The 24,300-nt window shown below is 37.9% G+C and overlaps 1 protein-coding gene across 2 annotated transcripts in view; it reads left to right on the forward strand.

The window, feature by feature from the left end:
* The window catches only part of MPPED2 (metallophosphoesterase domain containing 2), a 146,203-nt gene that overhangs the window by 77,574 nt on the left and 44,329 nt on the right, over positions 1-24,300 (forward strand). For both annotated transcript variants that reach the window (XM_063289538.1, XM_063289539.1), the window contains exon 4: positions 2,861-3,086. In XM_063289538.1, the coding sequence (XP_063145608.1) occupies positions 2,861-3,086 (226 nt within the window). The remainder of the gene's footprint in view (positions 1-2,860; positions 3,087-24,300) is intronic.

A 24,300-nucleotide genomic window follows, 5' to 3' on the forward strand; every position in this document is an offset into this window, starting at 1 on the left:
TAAATAATAAACAGTATACTGAAAGAATAGTGTCAATAATATGTAAATTATATGTCAGATTAAAATATAAACTCTAGGACCCAAATTTGGAATGTGGCTCAATTCCATGTATAGAATTGTAGTCCAGAAATGGTTTCCAAATAAGATTGAATTGTACATCAGATTTACTTTTCAAATATGAAGTTATTCTACACATCAGAACACATTCCACAATTTAGGAAACCATTCTTCCGTAGAGGGGATCAAAAATCTTTTAGAAATAAAAGATTTTTTTATTAAAAATAAAAGGATTTATAAAATCCTTACAGCTGTTATGAAATGCAATGCTACTTAAGTATATACTGAAGAAATATATAGTTTAGTGAAGTTTAATAAAAATATATCAAGATAAGATGGAGTTATGACTTTCAAGATTTCTTCCATTCTGTGATGAATTGTTTTCCAATGTTGTTGAGCTTTACAGCATTACAAGCACATATGGAAGAAGGATCCAATCTGTTGAATGCATTTTCAGCATTTTGCAGAGAAGGAATTAATCAATTTAGCGATCATGACTGGAATAGTATATCAGCAGTAAAACATACCAACTCTTTCTAAAATTTTTAAACTGCAAAATTTGGGGCCAGTCTGAAGTCGACTTCACTAACATTCCTGTGGTTGTAGAAGTGATCCAAGCTGGTGTGGTATTACAGTGATAGCCTAAACTTAAGTGGCTATCTTGACATATGTATATAAATTGTTAAAGAGTAAAGTTTATTCTTTACTCTAAGCTGGTATTGATTAAAAAACCCCAAAGTTATTATTAAAAAGGTGAAGTATTCTAAGGGCTGACAAAAATGCATACCTAATGCAGCCCACCTGTATCTTTTTGGCTCAGTAATATTGAACAGGACTATGGACTATTTGAAATGTGCTTAAGAATGGGTCAGTGGTTCCTTCTGTTGGTCCATTTGGGTGACTAACCAAATTTAATGGGTTGTGTGGGATGATCCAATATATTAGACAGTGGTCCATTTTCATTTTATTTCCTTTTTTTAATGTTGAGATTGTAGTCTGGAGAAAGCAGTAGCAGTGAATTGTTGGCAGATCTTGCAAGCAAGGCAAACATGAGAAGAGGGGGTTCATGAAACTTCTGAAAACTTTTTTTTTCCTCTGAAAATGTGGATAATAAAAATCGTGATAGCAAATATGAAGAAGATTGGGGAGAGTACATAATTAAGAAAGAGAAAAAAGTTCATTAGAAAATATAAGGCAAGAGTTAACACAACAGATCACACTTTTACAGTATTAATCTGGCATAATGTATTGTTCTCCATTGCCATGATAGATTGTGTGCCATCATGTTGGTCTCTTCTCTTAGCAACTACATCGATGGGTTGCCTTTGGAAGGATCTGTCCCCAAAGTGGCCCTTCATATCTTCCAAAATTATACCTGTTGCTGTTATAATCTAGTCCATCCACCTTGCTGCTGATTGCCCTCTTCTTCTCTTTCCTTCCATCTCTCCCAGAATTACAGACTTCTTGAGAAAGCCGGGCTTGTATATAATGTGTCTAAAGTAGGCTAATTTGACCCTGTCTGCTGCCATATTCACAATGTTTTGTGGATAAATTTGCAAATTAGTGGAAAGTGCTCAGTTTCCTACTAAACTTCAGTTGAACCTTTCTCAATCTGATGCCCCCAAGATGTGGTAGATCTAGGCCTTTGGTCAGTTGGGGAACTGAAATGCCCAATAGATTTGGAGGGCACCAGATTGGAAAGGTGAGTCTGAACCATTAATGATTACAGCAAGGGCTGAATGCCATACATGGCCTTTAAATGGAATGCTGGAGGCCATTGTTCCAAAGATGGTGGAGCTGTCAGGATTTAGAGTGAAGAACCATGCTGAGACCAGAAGATCAAGCCCTAGTGTTTATCGTTCTAAGGTAAAGGTAAAGGTTTCCCTTGACGTAAAGTCCAGTCGTGTCCGACTCTAGGGGGCGGTGCTCATCTCCGTTTCAAAGCCTTGGAGCCGGCGTTGTCCATAGGACACTTCCGGGTCATGTGGCCAGCATGACTCACGGAACGCCGTTACCTTCCCGCCGAAGCGGTACCAATTAATCTACTCACATTTGCATGTTTTCGAACTGCTTGGTGTGCAGAAGCTGGGACGAGCAACGGGAGCTCACCCCGCCGCGCGGTTTCGAACCGCCGACCTTCCGATCGACAGCTCAGCGGTTTAACCCGCAGCGCCACCGCGTCTCTACTCTACACAAAAAAGCCCTGCTAAACTGAAAAGGCACTAGCAAATCCTGCTATAAAACCCCAGAAAGCTAAGGTGGTTCTCTTCTGGTCCTCTTGATTGGAAACCAGAGAGATTCAGTACTGCTCATGGGCTTTTCCCCCTGGAGAGGGCCCCCCTCCTCTTCACCAGCAATCTCCATAACAGGAGCAGAGCAAGGAACACTGAGCACAGCCGTGACAAAAAATACATTTGATTTGTTTTAGTTTAAATTTAAAGCTTAATTTCATCAATTATACATAATTAACATGATTACACCCTACATATTTAATAATTTTCCTGTTCTGCTAGGTTAATACTAACAAATTAGCAGTGAGTTTTGGAGGGACTCTTGGAGGGTGGTTGTGACTCTGGAGTCAAGGTTGCAACTTCTCGATAAAAAGATGTCCAGCCACATGAACTATTCCATAAACTCTTGCTCAATTCATCAAACGCCTTAATAATATTTGTCAGTATGCCTTTCTTTCACATGATTTTTCTGAACAAAATCTGTCCAATGTGAATTTAAATGTGAGGTCTATGTTTGATTTGGGACAGCAGCTTCTTGAATAATTAAATGCTCTGTTTCTGTATTGTTTCAGGAAACTTGCCATATGAGTACAAAATAGTGATTGCTGGGAATCATGAACTAACCTTTGATAAGGAATTCATGGCAGACCTTGTAAAACAGGATTACTACCGCTTTCCCTCTGTATCCAAATTGAAACCAGAGGACTTTGACAATGTTCAGTCACTTCTGACAAACAGTATTTACTTGCAAGATTCTGAGGTAACAGTCAAAGGATTCCGAATATATGGTGCCCCTTGGTAAGTGTAAAATTCAGCTACATATGAATAGATATATAATTAGTTCAGCTGTCTGTGAAGTTCTTATCTTAACATACTATGTGATTTCTACCAAAAAGGAAGGCATGTAATGGATACTCCATAACTCAAAATCTTACATGTTTGTTAGAAACTTGATGCTATGAGCAAATTTTGGAATAATCAATTATTTTGGATAATAGATTTGAAATTCAAAAGTCCTGGTTTTATTTATCTAATGGCTGATACTCCAGAAGTTGTAACAGATTTTGTGTGTGTTTTTAAATGATCTGAAGTGGCTTAATCACAGCATGCTAAGGTGGGATATATATTTTAAAAGAAATAAAATCACAATGAATGCTACAACAAAAAAGTCCCATAACTTTCTTATGTCAGAGTGTAGAGATTGAGTAAATGGGTAGAACTGCCCAAATAACATCCAATTAAGATTGATGCTGTTCTCTTTACTTCTTTGCGTCAGGTTTCATATGAAAGCTAAACTGAGCTCATTTGATTAGTATGATCTTTTCATTGCAAGGAAGAGAAAAGTGTTCTTTGAAAGACACTGTTAATGATGGTTATTGTAAGCCTGCTTGTTCTCACAGTTCTTTTGTTAGTAATCTGCTAATTAGATACTGCACATAGTTAAGATCTCTGATGTCCCTACCTATGTCTCCACTGATCATGCTAGGGTTCCTGTTCATTTAACTCCTTGTGCACTTAATAGCAAATGTTTACTACAAGGAAATATGACAGTATGCTAATTTTCTCAAGGAATTTTTAAGCTATAATTACGTTTTCCTTCTTTGTGCTTGCATTTTATTGTTGTGTAATTGAAGAAAGAAATCTACTTTTTCATACTTCAGGTCTATTTGAAAAACATTAGAAATATGCTGTATGTACACATAATGCACACATATATACACACATGCATAGCCAGAGACCAAGAATATGTTGCACGCACATGCACACACACACAGAGAAGTATTATCTCTACGTAGTACTTGTTTGATGTTCTTGGTCCAAAACATATCTGCATGATTTGGAGTTTAGATTATGTCATCATGTCTTGCAAATAACCTAAATGGAACGGGTCCATTAAAACATGGTTTTCTCATTTACATCCATACTAGTTAAAAAGGTATGAATCTTACTTTAAATGCAAAAAAGAATACAAGAGAAGAATTCACCTTACCTCTGGTGCCCTCCAGTTGTTTTGGACTTCACCTCCCATCAACTGCATGCCCAATTTTAAAAGATGATGGGAATTAATTCCCAAAGTTTGAGAAGTTGCTCTATCCCCATTTCTCATTTCAAACATGTTCCCAGAATGGTAGGGACTGTAGGGTCCCTCCCTGAATTTCATGATGGATAGCATTAGTTTCTTCACGAATGATGTTGGTGTGAAAGGGCCTCATTTTGTCCTACCATAAAAATAAAGAAGAATAGAGACAGATACATACTTCCGTGATTTTATGCATGGTGTTTTTTTTAAATAACAATCACAATATATACTATTTTATACAAATACATTTGAGTTTTTAAAAAATATTTAAATGCTTAACATCCATCATTATTGGAATGTTGATTTTAATTCACCTCAACAATCCTTTTCAAAGACATTTAACGTTAATGAAATATCTACATGTCATTTTAGTTAACAAAAAACACTGTCAGCCAAGTGGCCAAAGTGAAATGGTTTCATTTTACAAGTAAGTCTGCATTGCAGTTAAGTTTTTTTTTTTTAATAAATAATTCACTTACATTTACTGTCATATAATGATCCTCTTCATTTTTAAAACGTTTTGATTTACTAGAGATTTCTTTATCAGCGCGTGAAAAGGCTTCAGTATTGCAGCCCTCGAGCTAATGAATTAGTTCTCATGGGGCACTCATGATGGATTTGAATTTGAGATCCCTGAGGTGGAACAAAATAATTAATAGATTGGTCCAGGAAGTGGATAGAAAAACTCAAGGAAATTCCTGGACACAACTGAGTTTAAAACAACTTTCTTCAGGACCGGGTCAGTTTTTCTTTTACACTAAGTTTCTGTATTGGCTAGTTTATAAGAATTCTTGTGGATTAATTGGCTGCATGTTTGCTTGGTAATCAGACTGCTATCAGCGGTCCCTAGGTGTAACTAATGTGCTTAATAGGAAGCATGTAACTCTCTTAAATCAGTGGAAGAAATAAATGATTAGCTCTTTTTCACGCTTCCATGTGAGCATGGAAAAAAGATAGCTGCTTACATGGAAGTGGGAGAAAAGACCAGCTGCTTTAATAAACATCAGAAGGCCTGTGCTCTTTCAAAGTTTGAAGAATTTTTAAAATGTGAATAGCCCTACTAAAAACTCTGAATTCGGTCACTTGGAAAATCCAGTTTCAGCTAGTGGCTTTACACTAAGGGGAAAGGGCTTAACCTAACAATAATGGCCACAGTTCTTAGAGCTTTAGATTCAAAAGAGTAATTGCCACTGAATTGAAAAACTGACCATATCACATATATTTAGACGGTGTAAATTATCAGCTTGAGAGCCAGTCTGATGTAGTGATTAAGGCACCAGGTTAAAAATCAGGAGACTGTGAGTTCCAGTCCTATGTTAGGCACAAAGCCAGCTGGATGACCACTCTCTCCCAGCCCTAGGAAGAAGGCAGTGGCAAACTTGTTCTGAAAAATGTTGACAAGAAAACTGAATGGACATGTCCAGGCAATTCCCAGGAGTCATCACTGACTCAAAGGCACACACAAACAATTATCAACTCACTATGGCTATAATAAAGAAATATCAATCTGTATTCATGACTGGTGATTTTTCTTTATATATCTGAGGACTTTTTGAAGACCAGGATAAGAAGTGCACTGTAATAGAATTTGTACTTAGACAGTAACTTAGAACATACAAGAAAATTCATGCCTGTTTGCAGTTGGGATACAACAGTGCATATCTAACATATCTAAGGTATATAAAATGTAAAATTTGTTTGATATGATAATACTATTTAATGCCATGACCTGCAAGTTGGTGAAAATTGGGGAACAGTTCCTAAGAAAATGGAGAATCTCTGTACAATTAACTTGTAATGTATTTCTTTTCATTACATTGTATAGAATCAAAGAAACACTTAACACAAGTGTGCTTATTTCTATACATAATTTACTGAAAGATTGATCTAAAGTTGAATGTCTCATCAGCTTACATTATAGTTGGCTTTATGTTGGTCATTTGTATTACTTTACTCCTTATTGATCTATAAGCCATTGGGGAAGGCTTTCTGGCAGAAAAGCATGGGGAAAAATTTAAATAAACTGTATGTTGTAATGAGATTTTGTGGTAGGAATTTGTTTTTTGGATTTTTGTTCAGCTAGCTATTGTGGCTCTTATGACTAGCTGGACAGAAATATTTTGTATGTTGAATTACTTTCTTAACTATAAAATGAAAGACTCCACTGCATGGCAGCCACATGGTCAGTTCTTCCTGTACTATTCATAATATATACACACAAATAAAAATACACATACAAGTCTTTATCTAGATGAATTTGTATGCGTATGTCAGTGTGTACGCACACATGCACATATTAATTACGTAGCACATTCTCTTTGTAACAAGACTCACATTATGCATTGTGTAAATCAGGGATGCGCCATCCAGGGACCATATAAAGTCCGTAACTCCCTGTTTTTGCCTCCTGGCATCCTGAAAACTTGCTGCTGAAATTTGGTGGCAAAATGGACACATTTTGTAGCACTATTTTGGAATTCTTTTTGTTTTTTGGAAATGTTAGGTTATAAAAGGAATTTAGATCTGGGGATGGTACGAACAAAATGTTACAGAGACACTTGGAGAAGAGATTACAAAGTCCAGAGATAGAAGGAAATGTGAAAAAGAAATTAAAAATAACTCTGCCTTGATTTTATTTAATAAAACATGGAACAAAGAAAAACTTGGACTCATGCCCTGGTCATCTCCTGCATAGATACTGCAATGCGCTCTTCATGGAGCTACCCTTAGAAGAGTAGCTGGAAGATACAGCTGGTGCAAAATGAGGCTGCGCAAGCTGCATTGGGTGCCGGTTTTTTTCCCGGTCCAATTCAAGGGTTATCACCTATAAAGGCCTACATGGCATGGGTCCAGGTTACCTGAGGAACTGCCTCACCCCTGTTACATCGACCAGTCCCACCTGGTCTGGCAGAGAGGGCATGTAATGGACCCTGTCCATGAGGGATTGCCAATTGGCAGGGTCCAGAAAGAGGGCCTTCTCTGCCGTGGCACTCACCCTCTGGGGTAAGACAGGCCTCCACTCTCCCGACCTTTCGAAAGGGAGTAAAAACATGGTTATGCCACCTGGACTGGGTTGGGAGGGGCGACAATTACTCCTGGGGGTGGTTGGCCCCGTGAGGGTGCCAGGATAAAATCTTATTCTCATTTTGAATTTTTTATTTTATATCCAATATTTATACTTGTATCTATATGCTTTTATATTTATTTTTATTTTTTGTAAGCTGCCTGGAGTCATCATGTACGAGATGGACGGCAGAGAAATTGAGTAATAAATAAATAAAAATTCTTAGTAATGTTACTTGTCTGTGTAGATAGATAGTTAAGACGTCTTTGGCTCTTTTAGCACCTAACTTGTGCTAAAGTTTATTTCTCAACAGGAATAAAAGCATTGTTTAGAAACCATCAAACCACTTTTGTCAAGTTTACGTTACTAAGGTCTTAAGAACTCTTGCTTCCAGAAATTTAACCTACTGGGTCGTTAGAGTAAAATTTCTCTTGAGTTGAACTCTTGTTAGATTTATGAAGACTTCCATGTTGTTTTTTCCTGACAACAGTATAAACTTCCTGTCCACATAACAACCTAGTCCAGCCCTTCTTGGCTTCTTGAGACCAGTGAAGATTAGCTAAGCCCTGCCATCTACTGTAGGCATTGATAACCAGAAAACAATCAATAATTTACCTCTGAAATCTGCATTCTTTTTATGATGAACTTGCCTTAAAACAGAGCAACTGATCATAGGGATCTGGTACAAGTCACAATGAGGAAAACAGTGGCAAAGGATGTCCCAATACAAACCCCAGCCTTTTGTACTTGTGTCTCAACACTGAATGCTTTGCACCCTCAGGCAAGAACCATCAGCTTCCCAGCCTGCAGACACCTATGCAACCTATAATATAATTTATTTGCAATGTTGAAATACTTTGCAGCACAGATTATTTCAGCTATGGCTTTCAAGATGCAAGTTCTTTCTTTTTCCTGTTTTCCTTACTTTATAGCTTAGTCTAAAATGTCCAGTTTTGCTTAATTATTTGTCATAATTTTTCACATCATTTCTCATACTAGGAGCTAAACTAGAAGGCTGCAGTTTTTTCCTACTTCGTTTAAAATTACGTTTTAGTACAAATAGCCATAAAGTTGTTACTGCTTTCTGCTCTTATCTTTCTCTTTACACTGTCAGAAAAACATCATTTTTTTTCCAATTATAAATTGTGTAATGCATCATGGATTTTGCTGACAGTCTTCATGTTCTCGAAATAGAAAGCAAATTAACAGTAGATATTGAGTTGCTGGATTAGAAAAACCAATTGGCAACTCACACAGTATGGTTTCAGTTATACTTGATAGGGAGAACGGGTCCCCTCTCTTTTATTTTCATAGTCTTACTTGGCAATTAACTGAGGCCTTTTAAAATAGAAGCAGATATTACCAGGTTCAGCAATAATGCTTTTCATATCTGCTAATCTGAAGGGGCAAATAATGTTTCTTTACCACTTTGTCAAAAACTGGCATTCTTTAATAGAAATCAACAGTTCAGGAGAAAAAAGCATTGGGAAAGAATGAGGTCTTGTGTCTCTCTGTTAAACAAATATACATACACTCATAGCATAGTTATGTTTAAAGGCCCAGGGTCTTATTTCATTTTTCTTGGCTTTTGTCCTTCAGCCCTCTCATTATAAAATTGAAGATTGTTATTCCCTCAGGTCTAAAATTACCAGCATTTGTTGACATTTTTTTGCCTCTATGGGAATGTCACCGACTCCTTTTAAATCTTGCTGAGATCAGTTGACTTCTAACTTACCAGTCCTTCTATTTGAAAATGAAATGAAAATAGAAATTGTAAATAGATGTCTATTCAAAATATCATTCATCTTGGTCCAGGTTTTTGTATATCCTCTAGCGCATACGTCGACTTCTTTTACATATGCTTTGCTTTGATTAGAAGGATTCAGAGAAACACATACGGGGTTTGCATCCCTCATGGAGTCAAAAGACATGCATATTAGATCTCTGAAACAAAGTGCTTATTAGCCCAGTTATCATCATATGCTTAACTGGGAAATAGTGAGCAGTGGGGTACCTGTTCATAATTCCTGTGTTTACCCCAAAGGAAGACAATGCTGCTTTAAGATAGCCCCACCACTCTGAAATGTGGAGATTAGAGAGGAAAAAAATCTGCCCCCTTTACTGTGTGCTAGAGAATCTAACATCATTCTTCTGTTTAAAAGCAAATTATCTGGGGGAAAATATTTTCCTTTCAGGTAAATATGTATTATTAAAAACGACTTGAAATATATCTAGATTCACTATGACGAGTGTAATCCAGGTGGTGCCTCATAGGAACCATATGCATGAATGCAGGTCCAGATACATTGGGAATGAAGGCTGTCGCTAATCGGGGGGGGGGATCTCTGTTAGAACAAGGCAATTATTATCAATTAATACCATGACTTGACTGCTGTAGGAAAGCTCTCAGTCACCTCAGTCCAGATAGTAACTGCTTTATTATATTGTGACCTCTCCATGCTGATCTTTCCTTTCTTAAACATTTAAATTGCAGTCTTATATCATAATCCTTCAAGTAGGAAAAATCAGATATAATTCATTCCTGTCAGCTGCATAACAGTTGCTGTTTATTAACTTCTGAGTTGGATTGGGGTTATTTTCTCATCTTTTTCTTTTTGGAGGGGTTGGGGGGCCTTGAGTGGCTGAGTTCAGAGTGTACTGCTCTTTAAATATCTTGTTTATAGTATTATTTATCTCTGTTGTATTGTTTAAGGTAGCATCATATACAGATAGTCCTCACCTAACGACCATCGGTTCATTAGATGAGGACTGTTCAGTGACCATTCAGAGTTTCAGTGATACTGAACAAATGGTAGTTATGACCAGTCCTCGAAGTTATGGCCGTTGCAGTGCCCCCCCCCCCCCAGTCACATGATCAGAATTTGGGCACTTCACAGCCCGCCTGCATTTACAACCACAGCATGCACTTTAACTCCTCCACTCACATATCTCCCCCCATCTCTGCCCTTTTGGCCACCCTGCACTCTGCTACCCCCACCACCTTTGGCTGACCTTTGCTGTCTTGTTCCCGTTTTGGACAAGCCACGCCCGACCAAGGTAGCTACTGGCCCTTTCTGAGGCCTCCCCAATGCCTTCACACAGCCTCGCAAAGGGCCAGCAGCTGCCTTGGCCAGGTGCATCTCTTCAGCAGCAGGAGCAAGAAGATGGCAAAGGTCAGCTGGGGATGGCAGGGGTGGTAGAGTGCAGGGTGGCCAAAAGGGCAGAGATGGGGGGAGATAGGAGGGTGGAGGGAGTTGAAGCAGAGGCGAATGTGGCAGGGCAGGAGAAGCATGAAGTCCTTACCTCTTGACCACAGCTGGGACAACTGGAACTGCCACTGCTAAGCCGTGCAGTCACTTGATGTTTCACCTAATGACTGCTTCACTTAGTGACAGAAATTCCAGTCCCAATTAGGGTCATTAAAGTGAGGACTACCTGTATGGCTCCTCTGGTTTTTAAATTTCTGATAAATTGTAAATGTACAACACCTTTATTATACTTGATGTATGATAAAAGCAGATGGGGGAACTATACAATATAGGTTTTTTTAAAAATAAAAAATGGACAACTTTGTTTTTGGAAAATATAATCCAATACATGATATTGTGGCTGTTTTGAACTTTTAGAGCTTTACTGTGTATTACTTTTGGATTCATTTCTTTCTTTCTGTTCCTTCTCCCATCCCCTCTTCCCCTCCTCCCCCTGGCTAGGTTTTTTCTTTGGTGGGTTTTTTTTTTTGGCCTTCCTATAGACTCTTCTTTCTATTCTTTTCTTCATTTATCAGAACAATATTTCTTCTGCATTGATTCATTCAAACTATGTCTGGAAGCAAAGGCAATCAAATTAACTAATATTTTACTTTTGCATGAGATTAATGCTAATGCTTACAAAGAAGGAAATACACTGTCATGATTTAATTTGTATTCTCCAGTTGATTCTCAGTGATTTAATTTTGCAGAGTTTTGTCTCTCTACTTACTGTTTTTGGAGCTTATATTGGAGAAGTAGAGATTGAAAACTCCTATTATGCTGTCTTCTAAGTACTGAATGGTTCTCAGTACTATCATCTTAAGTGCTTGTCCATTCTAATTTTAAATAACTCAAGCAATGTGGCTATGTAATTTCCTCTTGGAGACTGTTGCTCTATATAATCAGTGTTACTGACAGGAATTTTCCATGATATACAGCCTACAATTCCTAGCTTTTAATTGGAGCCAGCTCTGGCCAGGATATGGGCTCCAAATGCAGTTCTGATGCTGTCTCTTCAAGAAGACAAAGTCCATCCAACTCCAGCAGCAATATCACATGTCAGTGTTCCCCAAAATGATTTCCAAATACTTACTTCATTTAATACTTAATAAAAATATTTCTAATTTGCCCTCAGAGCCTTCAATGCTATGTATAATGGGTTTTTTTTAAATTACTCCCATAGTACAATCAAATCTCAATTAAAATATGAAAAGGGGGATAAATCTTTAACACAGAATTCCCTGATACTGAGCATGTCTTCAGTGTCATTCTGCTGCTGTTTGCAATAATCAATTTCCTTGGTGTTTCCTCAGATACCTTGGTTTTGATATTTAATTCCTTTAAAATAGTTTATGCAGTCCTTTAAAACAATAAGGAAGGAGTATAAAACAATAATTACAGTGTAGATCAAAACCACATAACCGTATAGGGTGTCCAAGTACATATTTTTTTATACTCTTTCCTGAAAGTAGGGAGTGGAGACTTTCACAGTGCCAGTGTTAGAGTGTTCAACAATTTGAGAATGTCACAAGGGAAAACCCTTTCCCAACAACCTCTGGAATCAGGGAATTTTCAGAAGGGTCTGTCCTGCAGACCTTGCTCCAGGCAGGTTCATAAAACAGCACTGTCTGCTAACTTTGACCAAATCCTGTTACCGTTTCTGTGGATGTTTGTATTCCTTCTTCTAAATGTTGTCTAAGATAATTATTATTAATTTTATGAGGTAATCATGTTCCTGTTTTAATGTGCATGTGTGCATGCCATAGGCATTCACATACACCCGTAATAAGTAGTCCTTTGGGAAAAATCCATCTATTGTTATCACATGGCTTTCAACTTAATTTATGACGTTCTCTGTTTTCTAAGGTTCTTAAATAAGACTTGTTAGCAATACAGTATGTTTCCAAGGACACTGTTCATCTCTTTCTCATTCTATTGCAGTAGTTTTTTTCTTTCTGTTTTCACTTCATGTGATATTTGAACCTCCTAGCCAACCTGAGTTAAGCTTTCAAAGATAGTCTTCTGAGTACAATTTCAGAAGCTTGATAAACCCAATGCTTGATTTCATCCACTCAATTTCTCTTCCCCATAATTTTATTTTAAAAGTAATCAGATTGTATTTGTTGTAAACATATATACGCTTCACAAATCTATGTTCCTTATTGTGGCTGTCTTCTCTAGTTAATTAGGTGTAAGCTGAATTGGAGCATTATTAAATTTTTATTTGCTTAGAATGCGGCATTTCAGTTGTTTTGCGCTACCAGTGTCATAAGGCCAAGCCAGCATGGCCAGTTATGGACTATGGGAATTGCAGTCTAAAATATCAGAAGAGGTTACATATATCTAAGTTACTTACATATTTGTAAACCTTGAAGTGGGATGAGATTTAAGCCACAATTATACATGAAATTTGTTTAACACCATCCCAGTTGTATATGGATACTGATTTTTTTCCTGGAAAGTGTTGTGATTTAGCATTTTCCAGAAGATCCACATAATTATTTCATGCTCATTCATGCAGCAGTCATTAATATTCATTCATTCATTCATTCATTCATTCATTCATTCATTCATTCATATATAGGTTTGTATATATAATGGTTTGTATCCAGAGTTATATGGTTGTGCAATAGGGCTTCCCTACATCTGCTCTCCTCCACAGCTGCCTATGCCTTTCCTTGAAAGGATCTAAAGTTTGCACTAAAATTACTAGTTTGGAAGATGAACTCTGTTGCATTCCAGTTTAATCCAGTAACTTCCATTGCTCACATGAACAGGCGTTTATAGCCAGGAATCCTAGGCTGTGATAACTATTATACACTGTAAATGTTACTTCTTACTTAGAAAAAATGTTGATCTGAATTTTGTTAGCGATATCTCGAGCATATCTGGTAGTGGATGGACCAGGGAGCTGTTCGAATACAGCACCTGATAGGTGTAGTATAGTTTCATTTGTTAATTGAGCTAGTCAGCTGCTGCCATTAAATTAGAGCAAGAGTTTTATCAACACAAGGTGTTTGCACAAGAGCCCAGTGCATTTTTGCATTGTCATCTGCCTTAAATATTATATTTCACAAGGCAGACATGTACTATTGGTCATCTTTACATAATCAGCTTTTAGGCTGAAAAAATACTTCATTTTTCTTGTTCCATCACATACATAGAAGCCAAAATCTTAAAACTTTATATAAGTCTATAAAGAATGTTACGTTTCTGAATTTAATTAAAAGTGCTATATTTACAGTGATTTGTATATAAAGCAGGGTTTCTCAACCAGGGTTCTATGGGAGGTCACTGGGGATGCCCTGGGAGGTCATGGTTTATTTAAAAAATCATTTCAATTTCTTTATTTTTACATTTTTTCTTATAAGAATTTTATTAGATTTAAAGCAAAAATAAAAACTACAGAAAAGTAAAAAAAACTACAAGAAAAAACTAAAAAGGTGTGAAAGCACAAGAAAAAAAGAATTTTAAAGATTACATAAAGAGGTGACTTCTGACCTTTAACAACAAGAATATACAGCAACAATCCATAATCAATCCCATACTCTACATTAGACCAAAATCACATTATTTCTATAAATAATTCCATTTGTTGTTTATTTGTTCAGTTGCTTCCGACTCTTCGTGACTTCATGGACCAGCCCACGCCAGAGCTTCCTGTCAGTTGTCAACAACCCCAGCTCCCCCAGGGACGAGTCCATCACCTCTAGAATATCATCCATCCATCTTGCCCTTTTCCCTTGCCCCTTGCCCCTCTTCCCTTTGCCTTCCACTCTCCCTAGCATCAGCATCTTCTCCAGGGTGTCCTGTCTTCTCATTATGTGGCCAAAGTATTTCAGTTTTACCTTTAATATCATTCCCTCAAGTGAGCAGTCTGGCTTTATTTCCTGGAATATGGACTGGTTTGATCTTCTTGAAGTCCAAGGCACTCTCAGAATTTTCCTCTAGCACCACAGTTCCAAAGCATCTATCTTCCTTCTCTCAGCCTTCCTTATGGTCCAGCTCTTAGCACATTATAAATATCACTAAATGCAGTTGCTCCTTCCCCTTATATTAAAAGAAAAAGAAATATATAAACCTCCTAATCAACTTCCCCCCAAAACAACATCTATTTGTTTCCTTCCTACCATTCTGTACAAATTTGTCTACTATAATAAAAATCAAACTAAAAAACATATAAATTGTCTACTATAGCAATCTTAATTCTATTAAACCTAAAACCAGCATTTATTGTTTATATATGCTGCTTGGAAATGATGATATCCAGGCCTCCTGGCAGCTCTTACTGGATTAGCGCAAACACCGTTTGCAATTCTCTGGCTGCAAGTCGCCGTCCTGGAGGGCAGGTGGAATGGTTCCGGACATTTTCTTTATTCATGAAAACACTTCTGGGCTTCAGGAAAAAGCCTGCCTGAGCCCAAAAAGCCGCCGCATTGTCAGTTCTGTCCGCAGAGCCCGCGGGCACAGCTGTTCAGTCGGCCATGCCCCCACCGGACACGTTTACGTTTTTAACTTCCATGTTTTTAACATAGAAATATTGTAATTTGAGCTGTGTTTTATTTTCTAAATTTGTTATATCCTCAGTTTGGGATTGTTTTGAACAAAGAAAATATAGGCTATATATTTTGTAAATAAAATTGTTTCCGAAATAATATTAATGATATTAAACATATCTCCTGCCCTCTGGGTTAACTAGTCTTTGCCATTTAAGTTTCAAATGATCATCAGTATTATCTTTTTTGGCAATATCTAGTTGAACTAAAAGAAGCTATACAAGATAGGAAAAAGGGGAGAGCGCTGCTCCGTAGAATCACTGAGAATTGGACATGATTGAGCGGATAGCAGAATCCTCATCAGTTGATTTATCCTTGAAGTTAGCATAGCGTGCACACACACGCGTGCACACACACACCAAACAATATTTACATAAATCCATACTTAATTAAATGTGAATGTAATCTGAATCTTTCACCAGAAGAAAATGATCCAGTGTAACATTTCATCAGGTTGAAATACTTCCCCCCCCCCCCGATTCCTTGGTCGTCTTGAATCTTCTGTATTCCATTAACAGTAGAAACCCTCTGGAATAATGAGGGATAAGTTATTAGAGACTGAAGGCTGAAAGGGCTTTGGTGAAAATGGACTTCCACATCATCTGGCAGCAAAATGACATTTTGCTCTAAGTTTTTCCTGCTGATAGAATACAATTCTAGATCCAAATGATTGCTCTTGAAGGAGTATTAGTTTAACTTAAAAGTTTGGTTGGAATGTTTTTATTATTCTGTATTTAAGAGCAGTGCTAATACATGGCCATTTTTGTAGCAATCCTGTTTTGAAATACTAATTTGGCCAGGTTTACTGTATGTTTCTATCTAAGCATGTAATAGCAGCAGCTGATGTGATTGGTGTTCCAGTATCAATTGTAATGTATTGCTAAACTGAACTCCAATCAGGCTTACAGTTCAACTGTTTAGAGGTGGAAATGGACTCATTCATTCTTGTACATTTACAGTTCCCATATGCAGTCATATAAATAGCAAGCTTGTCGAATTTGTTTCTCTGGTTTGATGAAAGAAGCAAACCAGAATCCCCTTGCGGGGTTTTTGTACTGAATGGCTTCTTTCCCAAATGTTTCATTGAGAAAAGAACGTGATAGTCTAGGCAGTGAAAACCTACACTCTTCTTCTGTTTCTATCAAAGCCTCGCTGAGATGTATGGCCTGCTATTGTATGTTTATTCGGGCATCAATCACAATCAAGTCTCTTGCCAGTTCATCTGTAAGGGCATTGTAATCCTATTTTTATCAGTTCCTTCCTGTTCACCAGACAGTTAAAGTAGCATGAGCAGGAGTCAAAAATATCTTAATGGATTTGGTTCCCAGAGATATCAGTGGCCTGAGGAAGAGTTTTGTTGAAATTTCTTCCTGACCTGATAATTCTGAGGAGCAAAAAGCAAGGTGTAGAAAGAGGGCATGCAGTGCAAGACAGAGCATTGGATGGCAGATCCATCCTAGTGATGGAATGACTAGGCTTTAAAGAAAATAGGACTACTAAGAATAACATGTAATATTTGCAGCTTCATTATTTCTTTGAATTATATATTTGTTTGTTGTGCTTCTCTACTGTGCATTTACAGGCATTCTAAATAATAAATAATTTTATTTTTTATTGGCGTGACTTTATGTAAAGAATAGATTAAGGTTCTTGTTAAGGAGCTTTTGTTTAAACTGAAACTGTATGCTTATGGTAATCAAATATGTGTTTGCTGCACCCTCATTGTATATATAGAAAACTGCATTATATCAAGGGTAACTATTGGTGTTGTTGTTGTTTATTCGTTTAGTCGCTTCCAACTCTTCGTGACTTCATGGACCAGCCCACGCCAGAGCTTCCTGTCGGTCGTCAACATCCCCAGCTCCCCCAGGGACGAGTCCGTCACCTCTAGAATATCATCCATCCATCTTGCCCTTGGTCGGCCCCTCTTCCTTTTGCCTTCCACTCTCCCTAGCATCAGCATCTTCTCCAGGGTGTCCTGTCTTCTCATTATGTGGCCAAAGTATTTCAGTTTTGCCTTTAATATCATTCCCTCAAGTGAGCAGTCTGGCTTTATTTCCTGGAGGATGGACTGGTTTGATCTTCTTGCAGTCCAAGGCACTCTCAGAATTTTCCTCCAACACCACAGTTCAAAAGCATCGATCTTCCTTCGCTCAGCCTTCCTTATGGTCCAGCTCTCGCAGCCATATGTTACTACAGGGAACACCATTGCTTTAACTATGCGGGCCTTTGTTGTCAGTGTGATGTCTCTGCTCTTAATTATTTTATCGAGATTTGTCATTGCTCTTCTCCCAAGGATTAAGCGTCTTCTGATTTCCTGACTGCAGTCAGCATCTGCAGTAATCTTTGCACCTAGGAATACAAAGTCTTTCACTGCTTCTACATTTTCTCCCTCTATTTGCCAGTTATCAATCAAGCTGGTTGCCATAATCTTGGTTTTTTTGAGGTTTAGCTGCAAGCCAGCTTTTGCACTTTCTTCTTTCACCTTCATCATAAGGCTCTCAGTTCCTCTTCACTTTCAGCCATCAAAGTGGTATCATCTGCATATCTGAGATTGTTAATGTTTCTTCCAGAGATTTTAACTCCAGCCTTGGATTCCTCAAGACCAGCTTGTCGCATGATGTGTTCTGCATACAAGTTGAATAGGTAGGGTGAGAGTATACAGCCCTGCCGTACTCCTTTCCCAATCTTAAACCAGTCCGTTGTTCCGTGGTCTGTTCTTACTGTTGCTACTTGGTCGTTATACAGATTCTTCAGGAGGCATACAAGATGACTTGGTATCCCCATACCACTAAGAACTTGCCACAATTTGTTATGGTCCACACAGTCAAAGGCTTTAGAATAGTCAATAAAACAGAAATAGATGTTTTTCTGAAACTCCCTGGCTTTTTCCATTATCCAGCGGATATTGGCAATTTGGTCTCTAGTTCCTCTGCCTTTTCTAAACCCAGCCTGTACATCTGGCAATTCTCGCTCCATGAACTGCTGAAGTCTACCTTGCAGGATCTTGAGCATTACCTTACTGGCATGTGAAATGAGTGCCACTGTTCGATAGTTTGAACATTCTTTAGTGTTTCCCTTTTTTGGTATGGGGATATAAGTTGATTTTTTCCAATCTGATGGCCATTCTTGTGTTTTCCAATTTTGCTGGCATATAGCATGCATTACCTTGACAGCATCATCTTGCAAGATTTTGAACAGTTCAGCTGGGATGCCGTCTTCTCCTGCTGTCTTGTTATTAGCAATGCTTCTTAAGGCCCACTCAACCTCACTCTTCAGGATGTCTGGCTCTAGCTCACTGACCACACTGTCAAAGCTATCCCCGATATTGTTATCCTTCCTATACAGGTCTTCTGTATATTCTTGCCACCTTTTCTTGATCTCTTCTTCTTCTGTTAGGTCCTTGCCATCTTTGTTTTTGATCATACCCATTTTTGCCTGGAATTTACCTCCAATGTTTCTAATTTTCTGGAAGAGGTCTCTTGTCCTTCCTATTCTATTGTCTTCTTCCACTTCCGCGCATTGCTTGTTTAAAAATAATTCCTTATCTCTTCTGGCTAACCTCTGGAATTTTGCATTTAATTGGGCATATCTCCCCCTATCGCTGTTGCCTTTTGCTTTCCTTCTTTCTTGGGCTACTTCTAGTGTCTCAGCAGACAGGCATTTTGCCTTCTTGGTTTTCTCTTTCTTTGGGATGTATTTTGTTGCCGCCTCCTGAACAATGCTGCCAACTTCTGTCCAGAGTTCTTCCGGGACCCTATCTACTAAGTCCAGTCCCTTAAATCTATTCTTCACCTCCACTGCATATTCCTGAGGAATATTCGTGAGCTCATATCTAGCTGATCTGTGGGTCTTCCCTAATCTCTTTAGTCTGATCTTAAATTGTGCAAGAAGAAGTTCATGGTCTGAACTACAGTCAGCTCCAGGCCTAGTTTTTACCGACTGTACAGATGTCCGCCACCTTTGGCTGCAAAGGATGTAATCAATCTGATTTCGGTGTTGTCCATCTGGTGAAGTCCATGTGTAAAGCCGTCTCTTAGGTTGTTGGAAGAGAGTGTTTGTTATGCAGAGTGAATTGTCTTGGCAAAATTCTATCAGCCTATGTCCTGCTTCGTTTTGTTCTCCCAGGCCATACTTACCTGTAATTCGAGGTGTCATTTGACTGCCCACCTTAGCATTCCAGTCTCCTGTGATGAAAATAACATCTCTTTTAGGCGTGTTGTCCAGTAGGTGCTGCAGATCCTCATAGAACTGCTCTACTTCAGCTTCTTCAGCATTTGTGGTTGGGGCGTATATTTGGATCACTGTGATGTTAGATGGCTTGCCCTGAATTCGAATTGAGATCATTCTGTCGTTTTTGGGGTTGTATCCAAGCACTGCTTTAGCCACTTTACTATTAATTATGAAGGCTACTCCATTTCTTCTGTGGTCCTCTTGTCCACAGTAGTAGATCTGGTGGTCATTTGATGTGAAGTGACCCATTCCAGTCCATTTCAGTTCACTGACGCCCAGAATGTCTATCTTTAATCTTGACATCTCACCAATAACTACATCCAATTTGCCCTGGCTCATAGATCTTACATTCCAGGTTCCAATGGTGTGTTGATCCTTAGAACATCGGATTCACCATTCACCACCAGCACCGTCGGCCGCTAACCGTCCTTTCGGCTTTGAGCTAGCTGCGTCATCACGACTGGGGCTAGTTGAGCTCATCCTCTGTTCCTCCCCAGTAGCATTTTGACCATCTTCCGACCTGGGGGTCTCATCTTCCGATGGTATACCGACATATCTCTGGTTGTACTGATCCATTTAGTTTTCACGGCAAGAATACTGGGGTGGGTTGCCATTACCTTCCCCAGGGATCGCATTTAGTCTGACCTCTCTGTCATGACCTTCCCGTCTTGGGTGGCCCTTCACGGTTTAGCTCATGGCATCATTGAGGTGCTCAAGCTCCAGCACCACGACAAGGTAACGATCCTTTGCGGAGTAACTATTGGGCCATAAACCAAATGGACAAATTGTCAAATTTGGTATTTTCAGTGCAAGCGATACTCCACGTTCTCTGAACAGATGACAATAAGAGGACAGTGGAAAAGAAAAAAAGAAAAATGCATAGCATAGGAAAGAAAAAAGGTCTTTGTTATTCCTGCTGAAAGAATATAAATATTGGTTATTCTCACATTATCTGCTTGTTGATACCCTTATATACGATACTGGAATTTCTCTTATATTTTGTGATATGTATTTGGGCATTGCTATCTTTCATTCCTTTGAACAATTAGAGGAACCTAAACTAAGCCTATTAATTTCAGACTACATTGCATTGAAATATTAATAGATAAACCTTACTTCTTAGATTTGCTTTTTCTTACTGAATTTTGAAAATACTATTCTGAGCATGATTTGAAAACATATACAGTTGTGACATCTAAATGTGAATTTGTGTTTTTAACTTAAAAATATCTTGGCCATAGAGCTGTGAATTATTCAGATCCAAAGCTGAAATTTGCTGTACTTATTGGAGATTCCTTAAAGAAGGAGCTTCTTTTCTTGGGCTTGCAGAATAGCTGTGCAAGCCCAGGAAAATGGATGTTTGAGCTGAGGAGGCAGTGCAGGGTGGTGACATGCAGCCATGCCCTATTGTTGTCTCCTTATTGCCTCCTTAAGTCAAACGTGTATTTTTCTGGAACCCAGGAAAAGCCACGGCTTCTTTAAGCAATCTCCAACAGGGAGAATGAACACTCAAGCCAGAGCCAAAACATATTTCCTACTTGGGAGTCAAATAGTTCACAAGTCTAGTTGATTGTGTCACTAAACCTCATAGATTTCTTAGATTTGTTTAATTTCATTAGCATTATATGAACAATTAATTCACTTAAATATAATTATTTCCTGTTGACTGTCATTGAGGATATATGTTTATTTATCATGGAAACATAATTTAATTGGTTTTCAGTACTGTGTGAAATTATATTAATTCTTTACAGAATAGTCTATATTAAAATGAAAAATGATAAATTTATGTAGAAGGTAAGCTTAAACAAAAGGTCAAGGTATTTAACTTCTTTTTAATTAGGGACCATCTTCCTTTAATTTCAGTGAAGGCAGGTTTCACTGATGGCTAGAATTCAAAGGCCTTATGCTAGCCCAGTAGATTTCAAGGATTTTTTTTCTTCTTGTGAATAGGCTATTTCCAAGAAATACCACAATCTGTTTTTGAAACTATGTCTGTCTCAGAACAGTTTGTACTATTTTATCACGAATGGGTTGAGTTGGCTGCTATGGGAGAAACAATAAAACTAAAAGCTTTCCCACCTTTCTTTATATTATCTCCAAATTTAAAATACATTTAAACAAAACTTAAATTACATTTTAAATATGAAAAATCTATACATTTGACTCTTATCTTTACAATATATCAATAAAGCCAGCATGTATAAGAGCACAACTTAATTTGCTTTCAGAAGTGAGCCCTGTAAAACACAGCATAGCATAGTGTCCATGAGAAGCATCATCTCTCATTGAATCCAGGTTGATACCTTGAAGTTGATCCCTTATGCATTACATACTTGTGTGTGTATCACAGATTGCTAATGGTACTAAGTTCACAATCCAGGCCACGTGGGAGATGAGGTGGAAGTCTTGGCCCAGTATTTGGAAGCCATAAGGGTCTGGATGGGAGAAATAGGTTTAGGCTTAGCAAGACAGAATGGCTGCTGGTTCAGAGCCTGTTTAAGTCTGGGACAATACCAGTTTTAGCTCTCAGTGGGATCACTTTCCCCCAGAGAGAGTTGGTGTACAACCTTGGGTAATGTTTGGATAAGTGGAAGCAGATGGAAGCTGTGGCCGGGAGGGCTTTTATCCAGCTGCAGCTGGTGTGCTAGTTGTGAGCATTCAACAGCAGGAAATGCTTGCAACTGTCACTCATGTCCTTGTAACCTTGTGGCTGGACTACTGTAATGCACTGTACTTGGGACTGCTTTTGAAGGCCAGAAAGTACAGCTGGTATAAGATGCAACTGTGCATGTGCCAACTGGTTTAGACATATAACACTAATATTGCAAAGCTGAATTTGCTGCCAGTTTGTTTCTAGGTGCAATACAAGACCAAATTATCATCTTTAAAATCATTCATAAATTTCTATTTTCAGGAAGCTATTAAAAACCTGGCTCTTCCAGTGAGCATTTGGGACTGTGGAGTGAGAGGTAGTTGTACGTGAGGTAAATGTTGGCATGTAACTGCTGACTAAATAATATGGATGGAATTTACGTTATTTGTTGTAAATTTATTGCTTCTTTATATATCTATTTGTACATTGTAATTTTTTTTTTCTGTAAGCTACCTAGACTGATAGAATATGCATAAAAGCACCTGAAATAAGTTATCTCCCATTACTGCACAGATGTTATAGATCAATACAGAATGCATAAGTGATTATTTGTAGCACGATTGTTAAAGAATACATATATCATTATGTGAGACTTCCTTTTTAGTTGTAGCATTTCTTGTTACTAAAAATATGAGTTGCAAAGAGTAAGCTTAGTAATTTATGGCAACTGTTGATTCCCTAATTTTCATTCTTAGGACTGCGTTCTTCAATAAACATGTCAGTTTTTCAATACAGTAACCCTGAGGGTAGCTGAGAATGTTAGCTTCAAGCGGTACATCTAATTTGACTATTCTGTGTTTCCCACTGGAAATATTCTGTAGTAAGATACTCAGAATATGCTAGTCAGACTTGCATAAGTCCATGGAATTATATTTCAAGGCCCATTGTCCTCTGGTTTAGGATCCCAATAAGCAGTGAAATTGCAGTGTTTGTTGAGCTCAGGCAGGTTTAAAGTTAACACTACCTGTGGCATTATAATAAAGACTCACCTGAAGAAAGCCAAGAGGGAGGGAAAGTTTCTAAATTAAAGACGTTTCATTCTTTTCAGTTATTTTCATATTATTGCTGTAACAGAGCACAAGAGAATTTCCTGTTCTCTTGCACATGCTGCCTTCTTTAAAATATTTTACCATACTACAGCAAGACTAAATTCAAATAAGACTTAGATAAATGTTCCAAACAATGCTGGTTTGTGTGAAAATATTTAACATTTAATAATATATCAGTGGCCATTGCAACAAAAGTTTAAAAATAGTACACTCCGTAATTTTATTGCATGTACTTATGTAGTGCTAATATAGTGTTAATATTCCCAATTCATAGCCATAGATTTTGGAGTGGGAGAGAACTGTGAGATCATGCTCTCACCTCCACATAATCTCCTCATAATATAAATGGTATTTCTTCAATTACCAATGGTTAATAACTGTCCATATATTACCCTTACTCATGGTTAGGGAAGGCATGGGCAGGATGGCAAGGATTAGCAGGGGAAATAGGAAATATTCAGGGACAGGAATGGCCTCTGACCTATTCCTGATCCATTGATTCTGTAGGGGATATGTAATATTTTAATTTAATATTTTAATATCAAGCATATCCAACAATACTGCATCAAGTGTATTGCTGGGCCTGATTTGTGGGGAATGTATTCAATATGTTAAATACATATGAATGCACATCACACTGAAAGTAAGGAGTGTGCCAATGTCCACATTCTCTGTTTCATCTGGCTGTCAATAGATAGGCATTTAGAAGCTCCCTTCCTCTACAGTCTTATCTGTTTGACCCAGACATTCTTTCAGAAAAGAGAAAAACTCTATATGATGAGAGAAAGTAGTCTTATGTAATTATCCTTTGTTTCAAATAGAATATAAGGATCATCAGGCTTGACTTAGACAGATCCAGGTAGTTAATCAGTTTCCGGAAAAGTTCTCTCTTAGATATTGTCAGTGTTTGTTTCTATTTATCCAGCACCACATGCGTAGTATTTTTATTCCTGAGTAGAACTGAATCTGTGAGTGAGGGAGAAATGATAAATACCAAAGAGCCATTATAGCAACTGCTCTGACCGGAAGAAAACCTCACAGTTATTTTACTTTTTGTGATAGTAAGTAGATTAACTGCAGCACTGTATTACACATATTTACTTGCTTTTTTTGCCATTCTTCCAAC

This window comes from Candoia aspera, chromosome 1 (assembly GCF_035149785.1).
Source record: "Candoia aspera isolate rCanAsp1 chromosome 1, rCanAsp1.hap2, whole genome shotgun sequence".
Taxonomy (NCBI): Eukaryota; Metazoa; Chordata; class Lepidosauria; order Squamata; family Boidae; genus Candoia; species Candoia aspera.